Here is a 26,534-nt window from a genome sequence, read left to right on the forward strand (position 1 = left end):
GGCACGCTATGCGCTATAGATGAATACAATTTCCAAGGTTCAGTTTAATAGACAGATACACCTGTGAACAAAGAGCTTACTGGAGGGAGAACAAATAGCATGGCGCGCGTACCACCGTACCCGCAGCGTGGTGATCGCAGCGCCACGCTATTTGTTCTCCCTCCAGGTGTGTCGTGGACTCCCCAAGAGGTAGAATAGTTGTCGGTATGCCGGCAGTCGGAACCCCGGTGCCGGTATGCTGAGCGCCAGGATCCCGACAGCCGGCATATCGAATGACTCCCCTTTATACAGGTGCATATATTTTTATCTCATATGTCTTGCAGTCTTGTCCACTGGATATGGTTACAATTTCACTTGCACTTTAACTATGCTGAGTTCAGAGGCTGCAGAACAAAATAGTTACAGACTGCTTCTATTTTAATGATGAATATAAATACTGTAGCATTGTACAATTGGTCATTACAAGTTCTGACAGCTACAGTAAGCACATTGACAGGGACAAATATTTTCCATAAACAAATTTATCTGGCTGTTCCAATATAGCGACAGTTGACAGCTATACAAAATCACCACTAGAAGGCGGTAGGAACACAACTCAGTCTGGGAGACCCGGAAACAAGGAAGGCTGCTGCGGACATTTTGCTTTTGGGAAAAAAATTACAGAAATCTTTGCATGGGTACATAGTTAGCAGTGGTTGTTAGACAAGTCCGGTCATATAGACTAAGCTACGTCGCAACACCCATGCAGTCTACTCGTTCTATCTATAATAGCTGCGTTCGGGCAGAGGAAGTGTGGGATACAGGTCCCAGGGCCATCCCGGAAGTGAGCTCACCCGGCTCATATTGTGTTTGAATTTAATGGCGGTAAGGAGAGGAGCTAGGTGAGTCACTGGCTGCTGCTGTTATTCAATGTTATGGGGCGGCCGTGCTATGGACATAGATGCGTGCAGCGGCGGGTTAGGCGTAGCACTGATGTGCTGAGGGTAGCTGGGCTCGGGTACGGGAGGCTGGGGGCTGTCGAGGTTTGGTTTGGAGGGGAGGGGATTACCTGTCATCTGTCTCAGAGGATCAGCTCCTGTTTACATTTTGTCCAGGTCCCTGTTGTGCTAATGTGATGCTGTATGACTGAGCGCTTATGTAGGACTATTTAACATAGAATTATTATATGAATTGTTATTTTGGAACATTTTGGGGTTGTGTTCTCCACATTTCTCTAAAATGGGTGTACTATGTTATGCTGGCGCCGGGACCCTGACCGCCGGCATGTAAGCATCGGGGTGAGCGCAAAAGTGCTCCTTGCGGGCTTGCTGCGCTCGCCACGCTGCAGCGCGTATTCTTCTTCCAGGGGTGTTGTGGACACCCCAGGAGGGAGAGTAGTTGTCGGTATGCCAGCTGTCAGGATTCCGGCGTCGGTATGGTGTGCGCCAGGATCCCGACAGCTGGCATATCAAATGCCCCCTCCCACGCCCCGGGTGTAGTATGTTATGCCGGTGCTTGGGATCCCGGCGCCCAGCATACCTGCACCAGGATCCCGACTACGGGCTTGCTGCGCTTGCCACGCTGCGGGTACGGTGGTGCGCTATGTGCGCCACGCTATTTATTCTTCCTCCAGTAAGCTCTTTGTCCACAGGTGTATTTGTCTATCAAACTGAACCTTCTAAATTGTATTCAACTATCGGTAACTATGCTGTGGTTACCTGTCAAGTGTCGTGGCCTGTCCGATGTAGGAGCGATGGTAGCCCATATGGCTGCCTCTTTAGGGTAGTGAAATTAGAGACGTGCTAGAGCTGGGGCCACCCATTGCCCCTGAGCTGCTCATCAGTATCCATGTCTCAGCTGCCCCCTGTTATCTGGACCACCATCAAGGTGTGAGCTATGTGGCCATGGGCTAACCATATGTAATATAGTAAAAATCTGTCATTTCAGAAATGTTGAAGTTCAAGGTTGGAACCCGCGGTGGAGCAGATACTCTATCTTCAGAGCCTATCACCAGTAGGACCTCACGACTAAACAACTTTTTTCAGGTGCTAGCGTTATGTGATCTCTGCAAAGTCTTCAATGTTTTTAATATCCGAGGCTGATGTTAAAGTGAAATTTGCTCCACACTTTTAGTTTGGTGCCTGTAGCAATAATATAAAATTCACGACTAAATAATTTAATAAATATTTGTCATGATAATTAATTCACTTGTACTTGTTACAAGTTTCATATGGTATTCAAGTCCCCCCCCCCCCCCCTCTGGTTTGTCAAATTACGGATGTTAAAAATCTGTAAAGAGCCATACAGGATGGTTCCCTGGATTAGCATGAATTGAAAAAATGTTTGATTAATACTTTCCAAACCAAGTGGTTTATTTACAAAGCATTGTGTTGTAAAACACAGTGCATCTGACTTTGTTTTTGTATGATATTTAGTAGAGCAATTGTTAACAATAATTAGCCACGTGAAAGCATCGCCCCTTACATATTGTGCATAGAGATGACCAGAAGCGCTGGGTTTTAGAACACAGAACTTTGTAAATAATGTTTAGGTTATTAGACGGTGTCATGGTTGTGATGCTTAATCTGGCCTGACTAGAATTTGAAAATGTCCTTTGTGTTATTAATGCTACATTGTTATTGCTGTGAAATTGATGCAGCAAAATAAAAAATCCTTCACAATGTGCAAATAAAACATGAAAATAATAGTTCAGAAAAATAAACAAGTTTCTATGAACATTGTTTCATATACAAGTGCATTTGATCTTCCTGCAGCAGTGTACATGGAGACCCCATCCCTTCCCTGTGGATCGACTTCTAATTCATACTTGCCTACCCTCCCTCATTCTGCAGGAGACTCCCTGAAATAGCAGCAATCTCCCTGATTGCACCTAGATTGTTACTAACTTTGGGGCTCATTTACATTTGGAAGTAAGTCATTATTATGACATGCCTCTCAGATGTAGCAGTACACATCCACACTGATAGGTGTAATAGTCTCTACACACTGGGGATAATACTCAAAGGGGTTGATTCAATTAGGCAACAGATGAATAGCACCGGAAATTAGCTCCCAACGCTATTCAATTCAGCTACTAGTTACCCGCAATTGTCGGGAATTCTTCTCTCACCCCTGGGGGATGAGAGAAGAAAACCGACAAAAGAATCAGCCTCGCGGCAGCTCTATCGGTAATCATCATCGCCGCATCTAGTTAAGTTGGAGAATGCTCGTTCTCCCGACAAAATTACCTGATAAGTCGGCGAGAACGGGCATTCACCGACTTAACTTTAGCTGAATTGAATAGCGTCGGGAGCTAATTCCCGGCGCTATTCATCTGTTGCCGAATTGAATCGACCCCAAAGATATGAACGATCTCGTCCATATTTGCCTTCACTTCTATGGAGCCGGGTGATGGGGGAGTGAGGAAACTTACGCAGTTTACCCCTTTCAGACTAGCAAAATATCCTGGGTTATTGCACGTGAATGGGCAGCAACCTGTATTTTACTGAAAGAGGCCTTTTAAATAAACTGACAGTCTGAAAGGGATCTCTGCCGGGTCGCACCCGAGTTGGGCCTGTGTGCAAAATCCTAGATGCAACCCAGCTTTTTTTATTATATCTGAAAGGGCTATTACCCAAGTTCATTGGTCACTGTCTCATGAAGGATCAGCACCATCTCCTTTTTCTTCCGCTAATGATATTCTGATGACTTATTAATGGCCAATAAACAACGTGCACAAGCAGTAGACCATGTGATACAATTGGTTGGGTCCGAAATCCCGGCAGTTACAATCCTGTAAGTCAGGCTTGTCCAAACTGCGGCCTTCCAGCTGTTGAGAAGCTACACATCCCAGCATGCCCTGACACAGCTTTAGCATTCTCTGACAGCAAAACTGGGATATGTTGCTTTACAACAGCTGGAGGGCCGCAGTTTGGACATGCGTGCTGTAAGTATTTTAACCCTACGCCTATTCCTAACCGTCCTATTGTCCCACTGCGGTCTAACCCTAACCTCCCCCACCTCTGCAGCCTAATCCTAACCCACCTTACTGCCGTGATACCACTATCTGTATTCTGAGTGTCGGGTACCTCACTGCCAGGATCCTGACCACCTCGAGTCCTGATACTATAACGTGCTTAGACCCTGGTGAAATTTACCTTAAAAACAAACAAATAAATATTAAGTCTCAAAAGTGATTCCTGTTTTACATAAAGCACAATTTCAATCTGGAATAATCTATGCGGCTAGTCTTGGTACACATTTCACTATTACTTCATTAAGTTTAAATTTATTATTCAATTCAAAAGCACAAATATATTTCACTGTACTGTTATAGTGTAGTAAACCTACAATGACAACAATACAGTAACATGGTTTAAGGTGAATTAAATAACACTGCTCACTAGACGTGTACAATCTGCAGGGAAAGTGAGAGACAGGCTTGAATGGACCAGCTAGAGTAATGATTGTCAAGTTCTTTACATGCCATCCCATATACTTGATTATGTCTATGTGGCATTTAATTGCTTAGTTGAGCAAATGAATGGATGATCTAAAAGAGGAAGTAAATAAAGTAGAGCAGTGAAATGGAGATGTTACTTAGACAGTAGGGGGTATATTCAATTAGAGTCGGAAACACGGCGGTTTCCGACTGAAATAGGTCGGAAGGGGTTCCGACCTATTCAATCCGGGCTCAGTATTTCAGACAAGTCGGGAAATCCGACTTGTTGGAATACACGCGGATCGACGGATTCAGCCGCCAAGCCGCGTGTATTATCGGAAGCGGGGCCAAACCTGACAGGTTTTAGCCCAGTTTCTGACAATGTCAATGTGACTTTAAAAAAAGTCGGATTAACACTGTCGGGAACGGGCCAAACCTGTCTGGTTTGGCTCGGCATTCAGTAGAGAGCTGTCGGGTCCTTTCCTCCTGAAGAGGTTTGTGTTGAGGGACAAGTTAAAGTATTAAAGATTATGGGACTGTTTGACTGAGTAAGGAATAGCATTGTAGAGTGTTGGTGCAGGAGTGGGAGGTGGTAATAAGGGCAAATAAAAGTCCCACAGTATGTCCTTAATAGGGGTTTGGAATATTTTATAGATAATAACCATGTTGACATGGTCAGAATATCATCAGTGGGAATGTATTTAATGTCCTGGCGCTCAGTATCCCAATGGTGAGAATGCCACTGGATCCTGAAAGTGCTGGAATTATGGGTAGGGTTAGGATGTGGGAGGGTACATTTTAATTTTGAAAGGCAAAATTTTAGATGTGATGTATCTCTACAGCAGGTGTAGAGATACAGCATGTCTACAATTTCACCCATCAAAATTAAAATTTGCCTTTACAGATTAGGTGTAGGGTGCTAGAATGAACACTAGTTAGGGTTATGCTGCGGGAGAGGTGGTTTAGGGTTCAAATACTTTACCAAAATCCATCGGTATACCGCTGTCATCATTCTAGCCACCAGGATCCTGTGCGCCGGGATAGCTCTACCATCCCCTTCAATGTGCTTGTTCAGTATGTCTACCCCCGATATTAAACCCTAAAGCTAATGTCAACATTTAATGTTGACACCTTGTTACTAATTGTAAAGCGCAACAGTATATGCTGGCGTAACATTAGTAAAAATATGACTTATTATTAATAAAGTGGTGAAAGTTAGTCTAGAACAGGCTTTCCCAACCACGGTCCTCAAGGCACACCAACAGTGCAGGTTTTAGTGATATCCAGGCTGCAGCACAGATGGTTAAATCAAAATAACTGAGCTACTAATTAAGTCACCTGTGCTGAAGCCTGGATATCACTAAAACATGCACTGTTAGTGTGCCTTGAGGACCGTGGTTGGGAAAGCCTGGTCTAGAAGTTACATTCATGAGGGATTCAAGTGGTGATAGTTTAGTAATGAGTAAAATGGTTAATTTTTTACTATTGTCATTATTAAGGTTAAGACTAACTGAAGACGTGACTGTGCTTGGATTTGTGGAAAGATGCCTAGTTAAATATGATCCATACACAAATTAAATTGTGGTGTGGTTTTAATAGTAACATTATAGATACAGATGGATATGTCCAGGAGAATGCGTTCAGATTCCAACTATTCACGGCAGTCAGAATCCCGACAGTGAGTACTGTGGTTAGGGAAAGGCTAGGAGAGGTGAAGGTTAGGGATATAAAACTGAGATGTATTCTTGCATCTTCGCTCCGTGCGCTACAAGTCGCATTACTCAACGCATGAGTGCTGTGTGACTCTAGCGTATTATTTTTTTTGCATTTTCAGACGCAAAGATATATAATAGGATGCACAAGCAGCTTCTGCTGATTAAAATGATATGCAGCATGCCTATATTCTATGTGTAATTGCGGCTCTATCTGCATCCGAAATGGCACGTAGCATAGCATTTTGTATACAGACACAGTCACACGCAGAATATAGGCATGCTGCATTTCATTTTAATCAGCAGAAGCTGCTTGTGTGCATTGTTACATTAATTTGCACCTATTATGCATTTTAGTGGAAAAATGCACATAAAAGTCTCCCAGCGCTACCGAGTCCCACCACTGCATGGCGCGACTTCAAGTCCTGTTTAGCGTAACTACTGCAAGGATGTAAGAGGGCACACGAGTACTTACTGAGATCCATTGAAATATTGCCTTCGGCATGTTGTCTGTTTGGATCCTGACCGCTGGGATTCCGATACCATCCCATGTCCAGGTATAGAATATTAGTGGATGGTAGAAACACAAAGTGTTTAATTTTTACACAGTTTTTTTCTCATACGTCCTAGAGGATGCTGGGGACTCCGTAAGGACCATGGGGTATAGACTGGATCCGCCGGAGACATGGACACACTATAAGACTTTGAATGGGTGTGAACTGGCTCCTCCCTTTATGCCCCTCCTCCAGACCTCAGTTAGACTCTGTGCCCAGGAGTGCCTGGACACACACTAGGGTAGCTCTACAGAGTTTCTCTAAAGACTTTATTGTTAGGTTTTTTATTTTCAGGGAGACCTACTGGCTACAGGCTCCCTGCATCGTGGGACTGAGGGGAGAGAAGTCAGACGTACTTCTTCTTAGTTAAGGGCTCTGCTTCTTAGGCTACTGGACACCATTAGCTCCAGAGGGTTCGATCACTTGGTTCGCCTAGCTGCTTGTTCCCGGAACCGCGCCGTCACCCCCCTCACAGAAGCCAAAAGAAAGAAGCCGAGTGAGTATTAGAAGGCGTCAGATGGCAGAAGACTTCAGTAACGGAGGTAAGCGCAGCGGTAGCGCCGCGCTCCATGCTCCCACACACCAACGGCAATCACAGGGTGCAGGGCGCTGGGGGGGGGGGAGCGCCCTTGGCAGCAGTTACTGAGGGTCTTTCTTTTTTACACTGGCAAGCATTTTCGGCGCCCTGGCACCGTGTACGATCCTCCGCCAGTATTCAGCAGCGGTCGTGCTGCGCGCCATTGCTCCCACACACACCAACGGTTACATGGGTGCAGGGTGCTGGGGGGGGAGCGCCCTGGACAGCAATATATATTTGTGGAGGTATATAGTGATTAGACACTATATACAGTCCCCTGCCTGCATAAAACACTTTATTATTAATGTGGCTGAAGCGCGACGAAAAGGGGCGGGGCTTAGCCCTCACAACAGTGTTCAACGCCATTTTTCTCTCTGTCCCCGCCAAAAAGGTGTACAGTACAAACGAGGGGGGGCACAGAGTTCTTAGTGTTATATTGAGGAATATATAGCGCTATTTGTTAGAAATGGACATATAATCATTGTTGTGCATATTTCTCTGTGTGTTCCCTATCAGATTTACACACTATAGTCCACGTGTCTACATGCATTAGTGCTTTGTCACAATCAGCTATGGGAATCCCTGTCGGCATCGCCGACGCCTGTTGATACTTGACTCTGTAGATGCAGTGTCAGCAGGTCGGTAGTTTGCTTTTCAACAGTAAACACTGTATGGGAGACACAGTAGTATGTGGGTGACCCTGTCGGCACCAACTGTTATTGCTGGGTGTAAGTTAACATGCTGTAACTGACTTATACCTGTATATATATTTATATGTATATGTATGGTACGGTTCCATGGCCTTGTAGCTTGAGCACAGACATGGTAGTATTTATGGGGGAGTGATATTAAAATTATATATGTATACTTCCCTCGGGGTCGCAAGAATGTTATTTTGCCTGGTTACTACTCCCTGCTGTCGACGAATTCTAGGTTTTCTGTCGACCATAAGGTTTCTTGGTTAGATCCACAACTGGGGCATTCAGTACATGGTCATACACATACAGAACACATTAATGTCACTAGGGATCCGATGGTTCCGGACAATCTGCTTATATGTATGATATGTGTATATGTGTAGATGTGTGTGTGTATATATGTATATGTATATATATATATATATATATATATGTGTATTACAATATGTATATTCATATTACGATTTCTAATGAATGCTGAAGTAATAGTATTCCTTTTCATGTGCTGGTCGCTCTGTTGATAAAGCTCTAGGTCGGCCGTGACGAGTTGGTCTCAGATCCTCAAAAGGAGTCCGAATGTTTATTCTTTTCCCGCCGCGGATAGAATACTGTGAAAGTCAACTCCTGGTCGACACGGAGCCCTGTCACAAAGGATCGTACACAGGATGCTAAGTGATGTTTTATTTCTATGCTTTGGAGTTATTTGCATTACATGCACATGGGGGAGTGTTTGTATTCGGAAAGGCATCCGATAGAATTACCCTAGAGAGAGAGGGGATGTCTCTTATGTTGCTTCTTTTCTATAACATTGCGGCAGGCTGCCGTGCGACTGCAGGAGGTGTGGCCGGGGGAATACTGAGGCTGACTCTGAGAGATACTGGAGTTTTTCCCCGGGACGGTGTACCGCTGTTTGGGGAGGCCTCAGTTAAGTTGATCTCGGCGGATACTACTGGTGTATCTAACTTCGTGAGATAAATTCCCTCACAACGGTTGGTGACGCATTCTGTTGTGGGATGCAGTAATTTTAACCGGTTCGATACCGTTCTTTTTTCCCTTTCTGTGCAGATAGTGGAAGGTGAAAAGGTAAGAGCTCTGCAGCCTTGTTAGGTTCGCAGAAGCGGATGTCGTTTTCTGTTTCTACCACATTCCACCGCATGTCGCTGGGTCTATCTGAAGGAGCCCACACCGGTGGGAACTTGTCTAATACTCTTCAGTCAGTCCGGGAATGGACTTGGGCCTCTGAGTTGATAATAGAATCCATAGGGGGACATACTGGAGTTTACAGATGATTCCCCTCACTGATTTTTCAAATAGATCTTACCGATTCCCCTCTGGAAGGGGAGGTAGTACGCAACGCCATACCAGAGTTGCGTCAGGTTCAGGACGTTGTCCTGCTGTCCCTGTTAAAAAAAAAAAAAAAAAAAAAAAAAAAAAAAGGGAGCTCAAGCACGTAAAGGTGGAAAAGGATTTAAATGCGTTTTTCTCCGCATTCAGCTAACCTGGGTGGATATCCAGGATTGTCTTTGCCATTTCACCGGAGTGATGGCAATAGGATGGTATTCTTTCAATAGTAAGAGCCGTTGTTATTCTGTACTGAGACACACTCCTGATTAAGGCGAGGTCAAGAAACAAGTGGTGCAAATCGTTGTTTCTCTCTGACTGTTCTCCAACACAGGGAATGGCTGTTGTTCCCAACGATGCAGATGTCGGAGGTGGGTATCAGAGTAGATACTGAACGGTTGAGGTTCTGTGTTTTCCTGTGAAAAGAGGTCTGAGGATCCGGAGTCGGATCAGATTTGCAGTGACAATCCATCAATAGGTTCCGTTAATGAAGCGGATGGGTGCGGCCTAAGAGACCTTTTCGGTGAGCAGGTCAAATGCCAGAGTGGTTTTCACGGGACCAGTTGAAAATGTGGTCCGGGTCTCACCTGCACATGCACCGGAATATAATCCTAATGGCCAGGATATCGCTCCTGAGGTGTCTGCTCGGTTCTCACTTCCTAGAGGGACGAAGGTTCGGGATCCAGGATTAGATCCTGGGGTCCATGCATGCAGATCTCCGAGGCTGGGGAGCAGTCCTTGCAAGGGAAGTATTTCCAGAGGAAAAGGTCAAGCTGGGAAGCTTGTCTGCAATAAGCTATCTTGAATTAAGAGCTATTTTCAACGAACGTATTCTTCGTGATCTGCCGTCTTGATTCTATCGGACGACTTGACAGCAGTGGCGTAAGTGAGCCGCTAAGGCGGAACAAGGAGCAAAGCGACAATGGCAGGAGCCACAAAAGTTTTTCCGCTGGGTGGAAAGACTGGTAAACGCTATATTAGCAGTCTTCGTTCAGGATGTGAACGTCGGAGAAATATATTTCTCTGACGTCCTAGTGGATGCTGGGAACTCCGTAAGGACCATGGGGAATAGCGGGCTCCGAAGGAGGCTGGGCACTCTAGAAAGATTTATGACTACCTGGTGTGCACTGGCTCCTCCCACTATGACCCTCCTCCAAGCCTCAGTTAGATTTTGTGCCCGGCCGAGGTTGGATGCACACTAGGGGCTCTCCTGAGCCTTTAGAGAGAACGTATAGAAAGTAGGTTTTTTATGTTCAGTGAGACCTGCTGGCAACAGGCTCACTGCAGCGAGGGACTAAGGGGAGAAGAAGCGAACCTGCCTGCTTGCAGCCAGCTTGGGCTTCTTAGGCTACTGGACACCATTAGCTCCAGAGGGATCGACCGCAGGCCCAGTCCTTGGTGTTCGGTCCCGGAGCCGCGCCGCCGTCCCCCTTACAGAGCCAGAAGCAAGAAGAGGTCCGGAAAATCGGCGGCAGAAGACATCAGTCTTCACCAAGGTAGCGCACAGCACTGCAGCTGTGCGCCATTGCTCCTCACACACACTTCACACTCCGGTCACTGAGGGTGCAGGGCGCTGGGGGGGGGGGCGCCCTGAGAAGCAATAATACCACCTTGGCTGGCAAAAATACCACAATATATAGCCCCAGAGGCTATATATGTGGAAAATACCCCTGCCAGAATATAGGAAAAAGCGGGAGAATAGTCTGCGGAAAAGGGGCGGAGCTATCTCCTTCAGCACACTGGCGCCATTTCTCCCTCACAGCTCCGCTGGAAGGAAGCTCCCTGGCTCTCCCCTGCAGTCTACACTACAGAAAAGGGTAAAAAAGAGAGGGGGGGGGGCACTAAATTTAAGGCGCAGTATACAGTTATATAGAAAAAGCAGCTATAGGGGACATAACTCAGTTAGTCCCTGCATTATATAGCGCTCTGGTGTGTGCTGGCATACTCTCACTCTGTCCCCCCAAAGGGCTTTTGTGGGTCCTGTCCTCTGTTAGAGCATTCCCTGTGTGTGTGCGGTGTGTCGGTACGGCTGTGTCGACATGTTTGATGAGGATAATGATGTGGAGACGGAGCAGACGCCTTTAGGAGGGATGTCACCCCCTGCGGGGCAGACACCTGAGTGGATGAGCTTATGGAAAGAAATGAGTGCACGTATAGACTCTTTACATAAGAAATTTGACGACATGCCAAATGTGGGACAGCCGACTTCTCAGCTTGTGCCTGTCCAGGCGTCTCAAAGGTCATCAGGGGCTCTGAAACGCCCGCTACCTCAGACCGCAGACGCAGATGTCGACACTGATACTGACACCAGTGTCGACGACGATGAGTCTAACCTGATGCCCACTAAGGCCATTCACTGCATGATTGAGGCAATGAAAGAGGTGTTACACATTTCTGATATAAATACAGGTACCACTAAAAAGGGTATTATGTTTGGGGAGAAAAAACTACCCGTAGTTTTTCCCCCATCAGAAGAATTAAATGAAGTGTGTGAAGAATCGTGGGCTTTCCCTGATAAAAAATTGGTAATTCCTAAGAAGGTACTAATGGCGTTCCCTTTCCCGCCAGAGGATAGGTCACGTTGGGAAACACCCCCTAGGGTGGATAAAGCGCTCACACGTTTGTCTAAAAAGGTGGCACTACCGTCTCCGGATACGGCCGCCCTCAAGGAACCTGCTGATAGAAAGCAGGAGGCGATCCTGAAGTCTGTATACACACACTCAGGCATTATACTTAGGCCAGCTATTGCGTCAGCATGGATGTGCAGTGCTGCCACTGCGTGGTCAGATAAACTGTCAGAAAATATTGACACACTAGACAGAGACACGATCCTGTTAACCATAGACCATATCAAAGACTCCGTCTTATATATGAGAGATGCACAGAGGGAAATCTGCCGGCTGGCATCAAAAGTAAGTGCATTGTCCATTTCTGCTAGGAGAGGCTTATGGACTCGCCAGTGGACAGGAGATGCAGATTCTAAAAGGCACATGGAAGTTTTGCCTTATAAGGGTGAGGAGTTATTTGGGGATGGTCTCTCGGACCTAGTTTCCACAGCGACGTCTGGGAAGTCAGCATTTTTACCCCATGTCCCCTCACAGCCTAAGAAGGCGCCGTTTTATCAGGTTCAGTCCTTTCGGACCCAGAAAAACAAGCGTGGAAAAGGCGGGTCTTTTCTGTCCAGAGGCAGAGGTAGGGGAAAAAGGCTGCAACAAACAGCAGGTTCCCAGGAGCAAAAGTCCTCCCCCGCTTCTTCTTCCAAGTCCGCCGCATGACGGTGGGGCTCCACAGGCGGAGCCAGGTACGGTGGGGGGCCGCCTCAAGAATTTCAGCGATCAGTGGGCTCGCTCACAGGTGGATCCCTGGATCCTTCAAATAGTATCTCAAGGGTACAAACTGGAATTCGAGGCGTCTCCACCCCACCGGTTCCTAAAATCTGCCTTGCCGATTGCTCCCTCAGACAGGGAGGCGGTGCTAGCGGCAATTCACAAGCTGTATTCCCAGCAGGTGATAATCAAGGTACCCCTACTTCAACAAGGCCGGGGTTACTATTCCACACTATTTGTGGTGCCGAAACCGGACGGTTCGGTGAGACCCATTCTAAATTTGAAATCCTTGAACACATTCATAAAAAAATTCAAGTTCAAGATGGAATCGCTCAGGGCGGTTATTGCAAGCCTGGACGAGGGGGATTACATGGTATCCCTGGACATCAAGGATGCTTACTTGCACGTCCCCATTTACCATCCTCACCAGGAGTACCTCAGATTTGTGGTACAGGATTGCCATTACCAATTCCAGACGCTGCCGTTTGGACTGTCCACGGCACCGAGGGTATTTACCAAGGTTATGGCGGAAATGATGATACTCCTTCGAAAAAAGGGAGTTTTAATTATCCCGTACTTGGACGATCTCCTAATAAAGGCGAGGTCCAAGGAACAGTTGTTGGTGGGAGTAGCACTATCTCAGGAAGTGCTGCACCAGCACGGCTGGATTCTGAATATCCCAAAGTCACAGCTGGTTCCGACGACACGTCTACTGTTCCTGGGTATGATTCTGGATACAGTCCAGAAAAAAGTGTTTCTCCCGGAGGAGAAAGCCAGGGAGTTGTCATCTCTAGTCAGAGACCTCCTGAAACCAAAACAGGTATCGGTGCATCACTGCACGCGGGTCCTGGGAAAGATGGTAGCTTCTTACGAAGCAATTCCCTTCGGCAGGTTCCATGCCAGAATCTTTCAGTGGGACCTGTTGGACAAATGGTCCGGATCGCATCTTCAGATGCATCGCTTAATAACCCTGTCTCCAAGAACCAGGGTGTCTCTACTGTGGTGGCTGCAGAGTGCCCATCTTCTAGAGGGCCGCAGGTTCGGCATACAGGACTGGGTCCTGGTGACCACGGATGCCAGCCTTCGAGGCTGGGGGGCAGTCACACGGGGAAGAAACTTCCAAGGACTATGGTCGAGTCAGGAGACTTCCCTTCACATAAATATTCTGGAACTAAGGGCCATTTACAATGCCCTAAGTCAAGCAAAATCCCTGCTCTTACACCAGCCGGTGCTGATCCAGTCAGACAACATCACGGCAGTCGCCCATGTAAATCGACAGGGCGGCACAAGAAGCAGGATGGCAATGGCAGAAGCCACAAGAATTCTCCGATGGGCGGAGAATCATGTACTAGCACTGTCAGCAGTGTTCATTCCGGGAGTGGACAACTGGGAAGCAGACTTCCTCAGCAGACACGACCTCCACCCGGGAGAGTGGGGACTTCATCCAGAAGTCTTCCAGATGCTGGTAAACCGTTGGGAAAAACCACAGGTGGACATGATGGCGTCCCACCTCAACAAAAAGTTAAAAAGATATTGCGCCAGGTCAAGGGACCCTCAGGCGATAGCTGTGGACGCTCTAGTGACACCGTGGGTGTACCAGTCGGTTTATGTGTTCCCTCCTCTGCCTCTCATACCAAAGGTATTGAGAATAATAAGAAAGCGAGGAGTAAACACAATTCTCGTGGTTCCGGATTGGCCAAGACGAGCGTGGTACCCGGAACTTCAAGAGATGATCTCAGAGGACCCATGGCCTCTGCCACTCAGACAGGACCTGCTGCAGCAGGGGCCCTGTCTGTTCCAAGACTTACCGCGGCTGCGTTTGACGGCATGGCGGTTGAACGCCGGATCCTGAAGGAAAAGGGCATTCCGGAGGAAGTCATTCCTACGCTAATTAAAGCCAGGAAAGATGTAACTGCAAAGCATTATCACCGCATATGGCGGAAATATGTTGCTTGGTGCGAGGCCGGAAAGGCCCCAACAGAGGAATTTCAACTGGGTCGATTTCTGCATTTCCTGCCAGCAGGAGTGAATATGGGCCTAAAACTAGGCTCCATTAAAGTACAGATCTCGGCTCTGTCGATTTTCTTTCAAAAAGAACTAGCTTCAGTACCTGAAGTTCAGACATTTGTGAAAGGAGTGCTGCATATTCAGCCCCCGTTTGTGCCTCCTGTGGCACCTTGGGATCTCAACGTGGTGTTGAGTTTCTTAAAATCACATTGGTTTGAGCCACTAAAAACCGTGGATCTGAAATATCTCACGTGGAAAGTGGTCATGTTATTGGCCTTGGCTTCAGCCAGGCGAGTGTCAGAATTGGCGGCTTTATCATGTAAAAGCCCTTATCCGATTTTCCATATGGATAGGGCAGAATTGAGGACTCGTCCCCAGTTTCTCCCTAAGGTGGTGTCAGCGTTTCACCTGAACCAGCCTATTGTGGTGCCTGCGGCTACTAGGGATTTGGAGGACTCCAAGTTGCTAGACGTTGTCTGGGCCCTGAAAATATATGTTTCCAGGACGGCTGGAGTCAGAAAATCTGACTCGCTGTTTATCCTATATGCACCCAACAAGCTGGGTGCTCCTGCTTCTAAGCAGACTATTGCTCGCTGGATTTGTAGTACAATTCAGCTTGCACATTCTGTGGCAGGCCTGCCACAGCCAAAATCTGTAAATGCCCACTCCACAAGGAAGGTGGGCTCATCTTGGGCGGCTGCCCGAGGGGTCTCGGCTTTACAACTTTGCCGAGCTGCTACTTGGTCAGGGGCAAACACGTTTGCAAAATTTTACAAATTTGATACCCTGGCTGAGGAGGACCTGGAGTTCTCTCATTCGGTGCTGCAGAGTCACCCGCACTCTCCCGCCCGTTTGGGAGCTTTGGTATAATCCCCATGGTCCTTACGGAGTTCCCAGCATCCACTAGGACGTCAGAGAAAATAAGAATTTACTCACCGGTAATTCTATTTCTCGTAGTCCGTAGTGGATGCTGGGCGCCCATCCCAAGTGCGGATTGTCTGCAATACTTGTAAATAGTTATTGTTAACTAAAGGGTTATTGTTGAGCCATCTGTTGAGAGGCTCTGTTGTTTTCATGCTGTAAAACTGGATATAGTATCACGAGTTGTACGGTGTGATGGGTGTGGCTGGTATGAGTCTTACCCGGGATTCAAAATCCTTCCTTATTATGTCAGCTCGTCCGGGCACAGTGTCCTAACTGAGGCTTGGAGGAGGGTCATAGTGGGAGGAGCCAGTGCACACCAGGTAGTCATAAATCTTTCTAGAGTGCCCAGCCTCCTTCGGAGCCCGCTATTCCCCATGGTCCTTACGGAGTTCCCAGCATCCACTACGGACTACGAGAAATAGAATTACCGGTGAGTAAATTCTTATTTTCATCTGCAGACGCGATCTCCATCCGGGAGAAATACAGTCGTCATCGAAAAGTTTTCACAGAAGTGACAAGTCTTTGAGGAGTGCCTCAATTGGACATGTTGGCGTCTCGCCTCAGCGAGAGACCTCCGGGTTATTGTTCCAGGTCGAGGGACACTCAAGCTATAGCAGTGGACGCTCTCGTGACACCTTGGGTGTTTTCAGTCGGTCTATGTGTCCCCTCCGCTTTCACTCTTTCTGAAGGTGATAAACGAAAGAAGAACAAAGGTTCAGGCGTTCCTAATTGTTCCGGTCTAGCCAAGGAGGGCTTGGTTTCCAGTTCTTCAAGATTTACTCAACGAAGATCCCTGGCCTCTTCCTCTACGTGAGGAACTGTTACAGCAAGATCCGGGCGTGTATCAAGACTTACCGCGGTGGCGTTTGACGGCGTGGCGGTTGAATGCCATATCCTAGCCCGGAAGGGTATTCCCAGTGAAGTAATTTCCACACTTCTTCCGGCTAGAAAAGAAGTAACGGCAAAGCCTTACAACCGTATTTGGCGTAAATATATGTCTTGGTGTGAATCCAAGAAGGCTCCTACGGAAGACTTTCAGCTGGGTCGTTCTTCTCCATCCTTTGCAAGCAGGTGTGGATGCAGGCCTAAGGTTAGGTTCCATTTCAGTGCAGTTTTGGCCTTATAAATTTTCTTTCAAAAAAGAATTGCCCATCTTTCCGGAAGTACAGACTTTTGTGAAAGGAGTACTGCACATCCAACCTCCGTTTGTGCCCCCATTGGCACCGTGGGACCTTGATGTGGTGTTGCGTTTTCTTGTGTTACACTGATTGGAACCTTTTTTGAGAGGTTGTGTTTAAATTTCTCTCTTGGTAAGTGGTCATGCTATTGGCCTTGGCGTCCGCAAGGCGGGTGTCGGAAGTAGCGGTTTTATCTCACAAGAGCCCCTGTTTGATCTTCCAGGTGGATAGAGCGGAATTGAGAACTCGGATAATAGTTCTGCCAAAAAGTGGTTTCTGTGTTTCGCAGAAACCAGCCTATTTTGATGCCTGTGGTTACTTAAGTATTGGCTGATTCAAAGTCTCTCGATATAGTCAGGGCTTTGAATATTTATGTCACCAATTTGGCTCAGATTGGGGAAACAGAGCCTCTATTTGTCCGGTATGCTCCCAGCATGATTGGGGCGCCTGCATCTTTGCAGTCTTACACGCTGGATCTGTGATGCGATTCGGCGTGCTCGTTCTACGGCTGGATTGCCGTTACCGAAGTCGGTGGAGACCCATTCTACTAGGAAGATGGGCTCTTCTTGGGCGGATGCCGAGGAGTCTCGTCGGTTCAACTTTGCCGAGCGGCTACTTGGTCGGGTTCAAACACTTTTGCTAAGCTCTACAAGTTTGATACCCTGGCTGATGGGGACCTCATGTTTGCTCAATCGGTGCTGCAGAGTCGTCCGCACTCTCCCGCCCGGTCTGGAGCTTTGGTATACACCCCATGGTCCTTACGGAGTCCCCAGCATCCTCTAGGACGTATGAGAAAATAGTATTTTAATACCTACTGGTAAATCCTTTTCTCTTAGTCCGTAGAGGATGCTGGGCACCCGTCCCAGTGCGTACTGTCTACAGTTATTGGTTATGGTTACACTCTTGTGGTGTTTCTTTTCTGTCAGGCTGTTGCTGATGTTGTTCATGCCGTGGCATGCGGTATCTTATTATTGGTTGTGTTGACACACAGGTTGTGTTACATATTCTCTCAGCATGTGGCTGTGTATTTTTTAATCCGTTGGCTGGTGTTCTATGGAATGCCACGTTCTGCGGTATGTTCGAGGTGTGAGCTGGTATGACACTCACCGTGTTTAAACAATAAATTCTATCCTCGAAATGTCCGTCTCCCTGGGCACAGTTCTCTAACTGGAGTCTGGAGGAGGGGCATAGAGGGAGGAGCCAGTTCACACCCATCTAAAGTTCTTTATAGTGGCCATGTCTCCTGCGGATCCCGTCTATACCCCATGGTCCTTACGGAGTTCCCAGCATCCTCTACGGACTAAGAGAAAAGGATTTACCGGTAGGTATTAAAATCCTATTATTTTAAATGAGGTAAGTGATCAATGAGTAGAAAGCTGAGCGGTAGCGGTGTTAGAAGGCAAAACGAGGAATCTGTCATACAGTATATACACTAGGAAAATGGTTAAAAGTGCATAAATACAAACAAGTGGCTTAGGTGTGTAAGTGGTGCATTTGTAATATTTTGTGGTGTTGGCATGTGTAAACCGATGACTCAGTAGGTCATCCATTTTCGTAACATTTTCCAAAGAAACAGCAATCATGGGAATGAGCCCGTAAAAAAAAGTGGGAGTGTAAAATTGCTTGTATGTTTTTCACCTACACTGAGAGTAGAAGGAGGGAAGAGCACTAATCCTTGCTCTGTGACAATTCTAGGAGAAGAGAGAAAGTAGAACCTCCAAATGCAACATCAAAAGAAAGGCTTGAAAGGTGAAATGAGAATCTTGATAGGGGTTATTTATAATAATTTGCACTGAACAGTAGCAGTCACTCAGCTTTAGCTTTTATGTGTCTTGCATAATGTGTTGAATGATGAAAACCAGTGCTTGATTTGGTTAGTACGGGTTACTGCAAAGTTTGCATCAAAATACAGTGTTACTGAGCCTTGTTGTCCAAGACGAATGATGTGTGTGTTGATGAGAAGGCCAATCAATTGTGTCAAAGACAGAAACTATACACTGTTTAGCAGTGTTCTGATGTTTATATTAGGGGATGCTCGCCTTCTGTTCTGTCGCATGTTTCTATAGTAGTATGGGATAATTCTCTCGGGCGCTAGTGTACCATCTGATTGAGCCTCTCCTCTAGAGTGGTGATGTATTTCTCCTAAATTTAATTGTTGTCCTTCAAAAGGTGCTTAGCCGTATTACAAGTCCTAGTAGGTATAGTAGTTCACTCAAGACATTTTACAGCAGTAAATTGTAAAGCATTTTTTTGCTGCATGTAGTACTTTGTTTTTGAACAAATTTACTAGGCAGTCTGGTTATATTTTGTTGCATTCATAAATAGATATGCTCAGTAAAAAGCATCGCATTGGGCATCTTAAGGGAGTAACACAGCGATAACTGCTTCAGCTCCACAATAGGTTATATTACTTTTGGTAAGAATTGTCGTCACGGATGGGATGGCGCCATGTCAAATGTTGACCATCGGTATCTTGACCGTGCAAATTTTACATAAGCGAGATCAGTATCACTAACCCTAATCGCAGCCTACCCTTAAAATAATGGAAAGCCTGTCAAAATGTCTTGTCGGCATAATGAATATCGTTTTTTCTCTAACGTCCTAGTGGATGCTGGGGACTCCGAAAGGACCATGGGGAATAGCGGCTCCGCAGGAGACTGGGCACAAAAGTAAAAGCTTTAGGACTACCTGGTGTGCACTGGCTCCTCCCCCTATGACCCTCCTCCAAGCCTCAGTTAGATTTTTGTGCCCGAACGAGAAGGGTGCAGTCTAGGTGGCTCTCCTGAGCTGCTTAGAAAAAAGTTTAGTTTTAGGTTTTTTATTTTCAGTGAGACCTGCTGGCAATAGGCTCACTGCATCGAGGGACTAAGGGGAGAAGAAGCGAACTCACCTGTGTGCAGAGTGGATTGGGCTTCTTAGGCTACTGGACATTAGCTCCAGAGGGACGATCACAGGCCCAGCTTGGATGGGTCCCAGAGCCGCGCCGCCGGCCCCCTTACAGAGCCAGAAGACTGAAGAGGTCCGGAAAATCGGCGGCAGAAGACGTCCTGTCTTCAATAAGGTAGCGCACAGCACCGCAGCTGTGCGCCATTGCTCTCAGCACACTTCACACTCCGGTCACTGAGGGTGCAGGGCGCTGGGGGGGGCGCCCTGAGACGCAATAAAAACACCTTTTTTGGCAAAAAATACATCACATATAGCTCCTGGGCTATATGGATGCATTTAACCCCTGCCAATTTTTCCATAAAAAAGCGGGAGAAAGGCTGCCGAGAAGGGGGCGGAGCCTATCTCCTCAGCACACTGGCGCCATTTTTTCCTCACAGCTCCGTTGGAGGAAGGCTCCCTGACTCTCCCCTGCAGTCCTGAACTACAGAAACAGGGTAAAACAAGAGAGGGGGGGCACTAATTTGGCAGATAAATATATACAGCAGCTATATCAGGGAAAAACACTTATATAAGGTTATCCCTATATATATATATATATATATATATATATATATATATATATATATATATATATATATATATATATATATAGCGCTCTGGTGTGTGCTGGCAAACTCTCCCTCTGTCTCCCCAAAGGGCTAGTGGGGTCCTGTCCTCTGTCAGAGCATTCCCTGTGTGTGTGCTGTGTGTCGGTACGTTGTGTCGACATGTATGAGGAGGAAAATGGTGTGGAGGCGGAGCAATTGCCTGTGTTAGTGATGTCACCCCCTAGGGAGTCGACACCTGACTGGATGGTCTTCTGGAAAGAATTACGTGATAGTGTCAGCACTTTACAAAAGACTGTTGACGACATGAGACAGCCGGCAAATCAGTTAATACCTGTACAGGCGTCTCAAACACCGTCAGGGGCTCTAAAACGCCCGTTACCTCAGGTCGATACAGACACTGACACGGACACTGACTCCAGTGTCGACGGTGAGAAAACAAACGTATTTTCCAGTAGGGCCACACGTTACATGATCACGGCAATGAAGGAGGTTTTGAACATTTCTGATACTACAAGTACCACAAAAAAGGGTATTATGTGGGGTGTGAAAAAACTACCCGTAGTTTTTCCTGAATCAGATGAATTAAATGAGGTGTGTGATGAAGCGTGGGTTTCCCCCGATAAAAAACTGCTAATTTCTAAAAAATTATTGGCATTATACCCTTTCCCGCCAGAGGTTAGGGCACGTTGGGAAACACCCCCTAGGGTAGATAAGGCGCTCACACGCTTATCAAAACAAGTGGCGTTACCGTCTCCTGATACGGCCGCCCTCAAGGAACCAGCTGATAGGAAGCTGGAAAATATCCTAAAAAGTATATACACACATACTGGTATTATACTGCGACCAGCAATCGCCTCAGCCTGGATGTGCAGTGCTGGGGTGGCTTGGTCGGATTCCCTGACTGAAAATATTGATACCCTGGACAGGGACAATATATTATTGACTATAGAGCATTTAAAGGATGCATTTCTATATATGCGAGATGCACAGAGGGATATTTGCACTCTGGCATCAAGAGTAAGTGCGATGTCCATTTCTGCCAGAAGAGGGTGTCAAAGTCAGAAAAATATCTCTATGCACACTACCATATTTGCACCTCACACAGGTCCGTGCTGCGCATGCGTACGCTCTCCCGTGCGTGCGCATACTCACAGTCGCGGGCACCCGCAGGCGCACGGTATGCGTATTTACGGTAGAGTTTATGTGATCGTAGCGTGCGACTCAATCGTTACATATTTTCACTATATAATGTATTTTGTAGATCATGGTCCCTTTGATAGATTCTGAAAGTTTGGTTAATGTAGAATGTTCATGAACAGAGAAATCCCTCTTTGTTTGATACGAAGGGACAGACAGGAGTAATACAGTGGTGTTTAGTACCCATCGGAAGAGTATTTAATTAGCAATATTCCGGTGTTGGTTTGAAGCGGATTAATCGCTCGTGCGAATAGTTATGGACATAAGAAGTTTATGAACATTTACTGTATTTGCACTTACTTATCCATGCGGCGGGAAACCCAGTTTCCCTCCCACCTGAGCTGTTGGAAATAGTCACGGCCCACCTGTATGAATCAACCTATGACCTTTTGTTATAATGCGAGGAGGAATTCCTATGTCCAATGAACAATGAGATTGTAGGGACCATTGAATTGTATTGTGTGTGGGGCATAAATAGACAAGCCGATCACATCCAGCTCTCACTCTTCAACGGTTATCATTGCTGAAAATCGGGAGCTGGATGTCCAGAGGCGCATGCGATCGTTTCCTTTGTGCGTAAGTTTTCTCCGCAACCATATTGATCTTCTTGTTATTGTGGGCCAATTTCTCTCTCTCTCTCTTCTCCTCTTTCTCTTATTTTCCCTTAGAACATAATTGTATTGTATTGTATTTCCTGTGTAGTTATCTGGTTAGGTAGTCTATGTTATATTGTAGTGTATGACTTGTATTGTGTTAATTCTTTTGCAAGTATATCATTCATAATATATATTTATTAGGCGTTGGACCCTAAGCCCAGGTATCTGTGTATTTCTTATAGTGTTTAGTATTCTCAGAGCGTCGGTGATGCTCAAACAGCTTTTGAGTTAATAAGGTTATACTGTGTTGCATTTACACTCTATCATTACACTAAGGTTTTACTGCACAATACACTGTTTATGGTTTAGATACAAAGGTTTAACATTGTTAGCGTCAGCGCCGCTGGTGATCTCCTCGTGGTCCCGAGCGTCCGCTACGCTATAGCGAATCATTACGTTAGTCAGCAGCCAATAGCGTGCTTGCCTGTGATCTCTTGGCCGTGAGCGAACGTGACGCTTGAGCGTCTCGACTACGGCTAAGCGATTGCTACGCAACGAGCGTACCCTTACGGTACTCCATACGTGAATAGCGTACAGTGTTCTTAGACCTCACAAAGGGTTTTATATAAGATAAATATTCAGCTTTATCAATTGGTGGCTCGCCCGTCCTTCACATATCTGCACTAGGTAATTTCAGCAGACATTATCCAGCAGCAAAGGGCGGGAGGTCATATTCCTCGTAGTGCTGTTTGGATAAGCGTCTGCTTCGCTTAGTAAAGGGTGCTGAAGGAATCCGGGACCGGAGGTAAGAACAAAACGATAGTGTCCTTTTAAAACTGTTTATTTCTGTCTTGCGTACACACGCACGCATATCTGCATTTCTTTTCATTCGTGTATTTTCATATATCACTCTCCTGTTTGCCATTGTATAATTGATAAACGTACTAAGAGAGATTTGCCGCTATTTCATAGTTAAAGAGTAAAGGTAATACAGTTAAGGTATAGAAATACACACAGCTCTACCTAAAGGTAAAAGGAGAGATTGGTGTGGTGTGCGGTAGATGATCGAGGATCATCTACATTGATAAAACGTGTTAGTTGTGTTACGGTAGACAAAGACTGGTGTACACGTGTCTCTAACAAAGGGAGAGACTCGCGTACGCAAAGGCCGACGCACGCAGCGTAAATTACGCAACGGAGCGTCTGGATACGCCCACGTAACTCAAGTCACACGATAGTGTTGATTTTTAAATAACGCAACAGGCGATAAATAGCGCAAATCTATTTTAAATTCGAAATTTAAATTAACAGATCCTTCTCCTAATTTGTAACACATCTGGTCTAAAGAGAAATTTCTGCATAGAAATAGAAACAAAGGTGTACATGTGGTGAGTGAGTGTTTTTACATACAATTTTGAGGTTGAACCAAAAGAAATCATCGAGTTCTCGTGAGGTACATACGTGTAAGTGACATGCACGGTGGCTAGGGAGGCATCCTTGGTTAAACAAAAAATTGAGCATTAGAGTATAGCAGACCAGGAGGTCATACTGTAGCAGACCAGGAGGTCATAGCAGACCAGCAGGTTCAGGTACAGCAGACAAGGAAGTCCGCTATACAGTCCACAGGCACAACACCAAAAAAGGGTTGGTGCAACACCCATATAGGCCATACAAGCTCTTGCTGAAGGAATTCGCAGCCGCAATTTTCGATTCCGCTGGTCGCTCCGTACATAAGATTAGTTGCTTATGTGCTGAACGATTGTACCGCACGTAATTGTGTGCATTAGTAAACCTGACCGGTACTATTTGTGTACGAAGGTCATAAACGCTATTTGTACATTCTGACGTGATTTGTGTAATTTTTTATTTTTACAAAGGGAAGTTCGCTGGTCACTCAGGAATTATCCAACAACCTCACCTTTACTGGAAAGAGTAAGTGTTCTGCGGATATCCCTCGCATGTTCCAGTAAACAAAGGTTAATAGGTGCCCTGGGTCGAGTACGCCAGCACCATATCGGTGTGATCAGGTCGTATTGGTCGTCGTGGGCAGAGTGAGTAAGGTGCTCGGTAAACCTTACCGTCAACCTATCGTGAATATCTTGGTTTTTTTGTAAGGGTCCGTAACACCTGCAAATTATGGGGGCCAGTTGTTCAGGAAGGGGGCGATCAACCTCGGTTCGGGTTGATTCCATAAACCGACCAGTCGGGTCGGCAAGGTACGTAATGTGTGAAAAGTACGGAAGTCACACAGAAGCTTTATGTGATGAATGGGAGAGAATGACAGTACATGACGGGGAGAAATTCCCAAGAGTAGGTAGCTTTAGCACAGAAGTGTTAACGAATTTAAGGAGAAGGATATGTCTCATTAAATCAGCAAAGAGACGAATCAAGCATTATGATTATTTGCAGTTGTGGCAACAGGAGGGTGACATACAGAGAGGATTGGCTCAGGCGGCGGGATCTGGCTCGATCAGGAAACTGATAGCCACGGCCCCACCGCCACCATACATATCGGGAGAGAAATTGGTTGCGGAGAATGACGCACTAAGGTGTAACAAACAAACACTTAGCAACTGTGTAAATGTTAAAGATAATGTTAACCAATTAACCAATGCAAGTATTAACCCGTGCAAGTTGTACCCTGTTTTGAACTTTCCTCAGGAGTGTGATCAAGAGGACGAATCGGCAACAATTTCAGCGCTCTCTCTAGCAGCCACCATAGCAGAGACCACAGTAGGCACAGCTCCACCCCCGAGATTAGTAACAAAGGCCCCTAGCGGAGGGATAGGTGAGGTCGTATCAACGGGTAAGTACGGCACCATACACTATGCTGAAACTATTTCACCACAGCCTGTAGAATCTACACAGAATGAGGTTGTTAGAGTTAATCCTGTTAAGGTAATAGTAGTTCCAAATGGGAAAACAGACACTTCAGGAGTCACTCCTGTTAGGAACATTGCCATGTATAGCCCATTTTCCCGAATGGAATTAAGGACCATAGTGTCTGAATTCCCTGACCCTAGAAAAGACTTAGTTGCCAGCCAAAAATACATCAGAGACCTAGGTAACACGGTAGAGCCCAACAACAAAGACTGGCAGATATTGCTGAGAGCATGTTTACCCTCCAATGTTGACGCAACTCAATTTTTAGCTGACTGTGGATTAGATCAGGATGTACCTCTTACAGAAGTGTACAACAAAGACAATGTAAAAAGAATAAGCTTACAGTTAAAATAGTATTTCCCAGCGGTAGTTAAATGGAACAAGATATTCTCCATTAAACAAAAGGAGTCAGAAACAGCTACAGAGTATTTTCACAGAGCATTATTAGAGATGGCAAAATACACAGGCATAGAGGACATTAAAACAAACATAAACCATCGAGAAGTAGCAGTATCGGTACTGATGGATGGTTTAAAAGAGTCATTAAAGACTAGGGTACAGACCACACAACCATGTTGGCGAGGTCTGTCTGTGGCTACTTTGAGAGAGGCTGCTATTGATCACGATAGGAACATCACCAGACACAGGGAACAACAAGGTGATAAGTTAATGGCAGTAAGTATACAGGCCTTGACCACAAAACAGCCTGTGTTAATATCACCAAACCCTGTGGGTAAGTCAAATGTGGTAACATGTTATTTTTGTCACAAACAGGGACACTTTGCACGAGACTGTAGATCGAGAAATATACAAAAATCTTATCAACCCCCTAGACAACGACACGACACACGACATTGGGATCAGGGTCCGCAGAAACGGAGTTATGAGCCACATGCAGGGGAAACAAAAAGATATCCCCCGAACAGAGACTGGCAAGCCTCTGGTAGCTCCCAATTAACTCCATCACAAGTAGTTGCTGCCAGCGGGATTCAGGGAGGTCACCATACCCAATAGGGGTGTGGCCATACCTGTAATCTGCAGCCAGTAAAATTGATTGCAAGCCTTGGAAGTGAACCAGAAATTGCAATCAATGTAGCTGGTAAATCATTAAACTTTCTTGTAGATACAGGGGCGGCCAAATCAGTGATAAATTCGACAGTGGGCATGAGAACCACTGGTAAGACAATTCCAGCCATAGGGGTAACGGGAGTAGTCCAGCACTACCCTGTTAGCAAACCAGCCGAGATTACAGTAGGGCCTTTACATACCAAGCATTCCTTTTTGCTGGCTGCATCGGCACCGACTAATCTCCTGGGAAGAGACTTACTGTGTAAAATGGGGTGCGTCATTTATTGTACTCCTGAAGGTGTATTCTTGGACATACCTGAGAATCACGCTCAGGAAGTGCGAGACATGTTAGACTCCCCATCAAAATTAATGTCACATACCATTATGACAAATAGGACTCCATCCCAAGTAGAAGAAATGACATCTCAGATACCAGAGTCACTTTGGACTAAAGATGGACAGGACACTGGATTAATGGCAAACGTAGCTCCGGTAGTTGTACAAGTAAAAGATGGTAGGATAGCTCCAAAAATCCCACAGTACCCTCTGAAGCCAGAGG

At 46.1% G+C, this 26,534-nt stretch overlaps 1 protein-coding gene across 5 annotated transcripts in view; it reads left to right on the forward strand.

Annotated features, from left to right (window-relative positions):
• The first annotated feature begins 790 nt into the window (after nucleotides 1-790).
• Nucleotides 791-26,534, forward strand: part of CIT (citron rho-interacting serine/threonine kinase) — a 541,532-nt gene continuing 515,788 nt past the window's right edge. For 3 of the 5 annotated variants that reach the window (XM_063913146.1, XM_063913148.1, XM_063913149.1), the window contains exons 1-2: nucleotides 904-997; nucleotides 1,927-2,024. In XM_063913146.1, the coding sequence (XP_063769216.1) occupies nucleotides 1,929-2,024 (96 nt within the window). In that variant the 5' untranslated portion in view covers nucleotides 904-997; nucleotides 1,927-1,928. Of the gene's footprint in view, nucleotides 882-903; nucleotides 998-1,926; nucleotides 2,025-18,432; nucleotides 18,487-26,534 lie in introns of those variants that run through there. The other 2 variants (XM_063913147.1, XM_063913150.1) reach the window with 2 other exon arrangements.

Source organism: Pseudophryne corroboree, chromosome 1, assembly GCF_028390025.1.
Source record: "Pseudophryne corroboree isolate aPseCor3 chromosome 1, aPseCor3.hap2, whole genome shotgun sequence".
NCBI lineage: Eukaryota > Metazoa > Chordata > Amphibia > Anura > Myobatrachidae > Pseudophryne > Pseudophryne corroboree.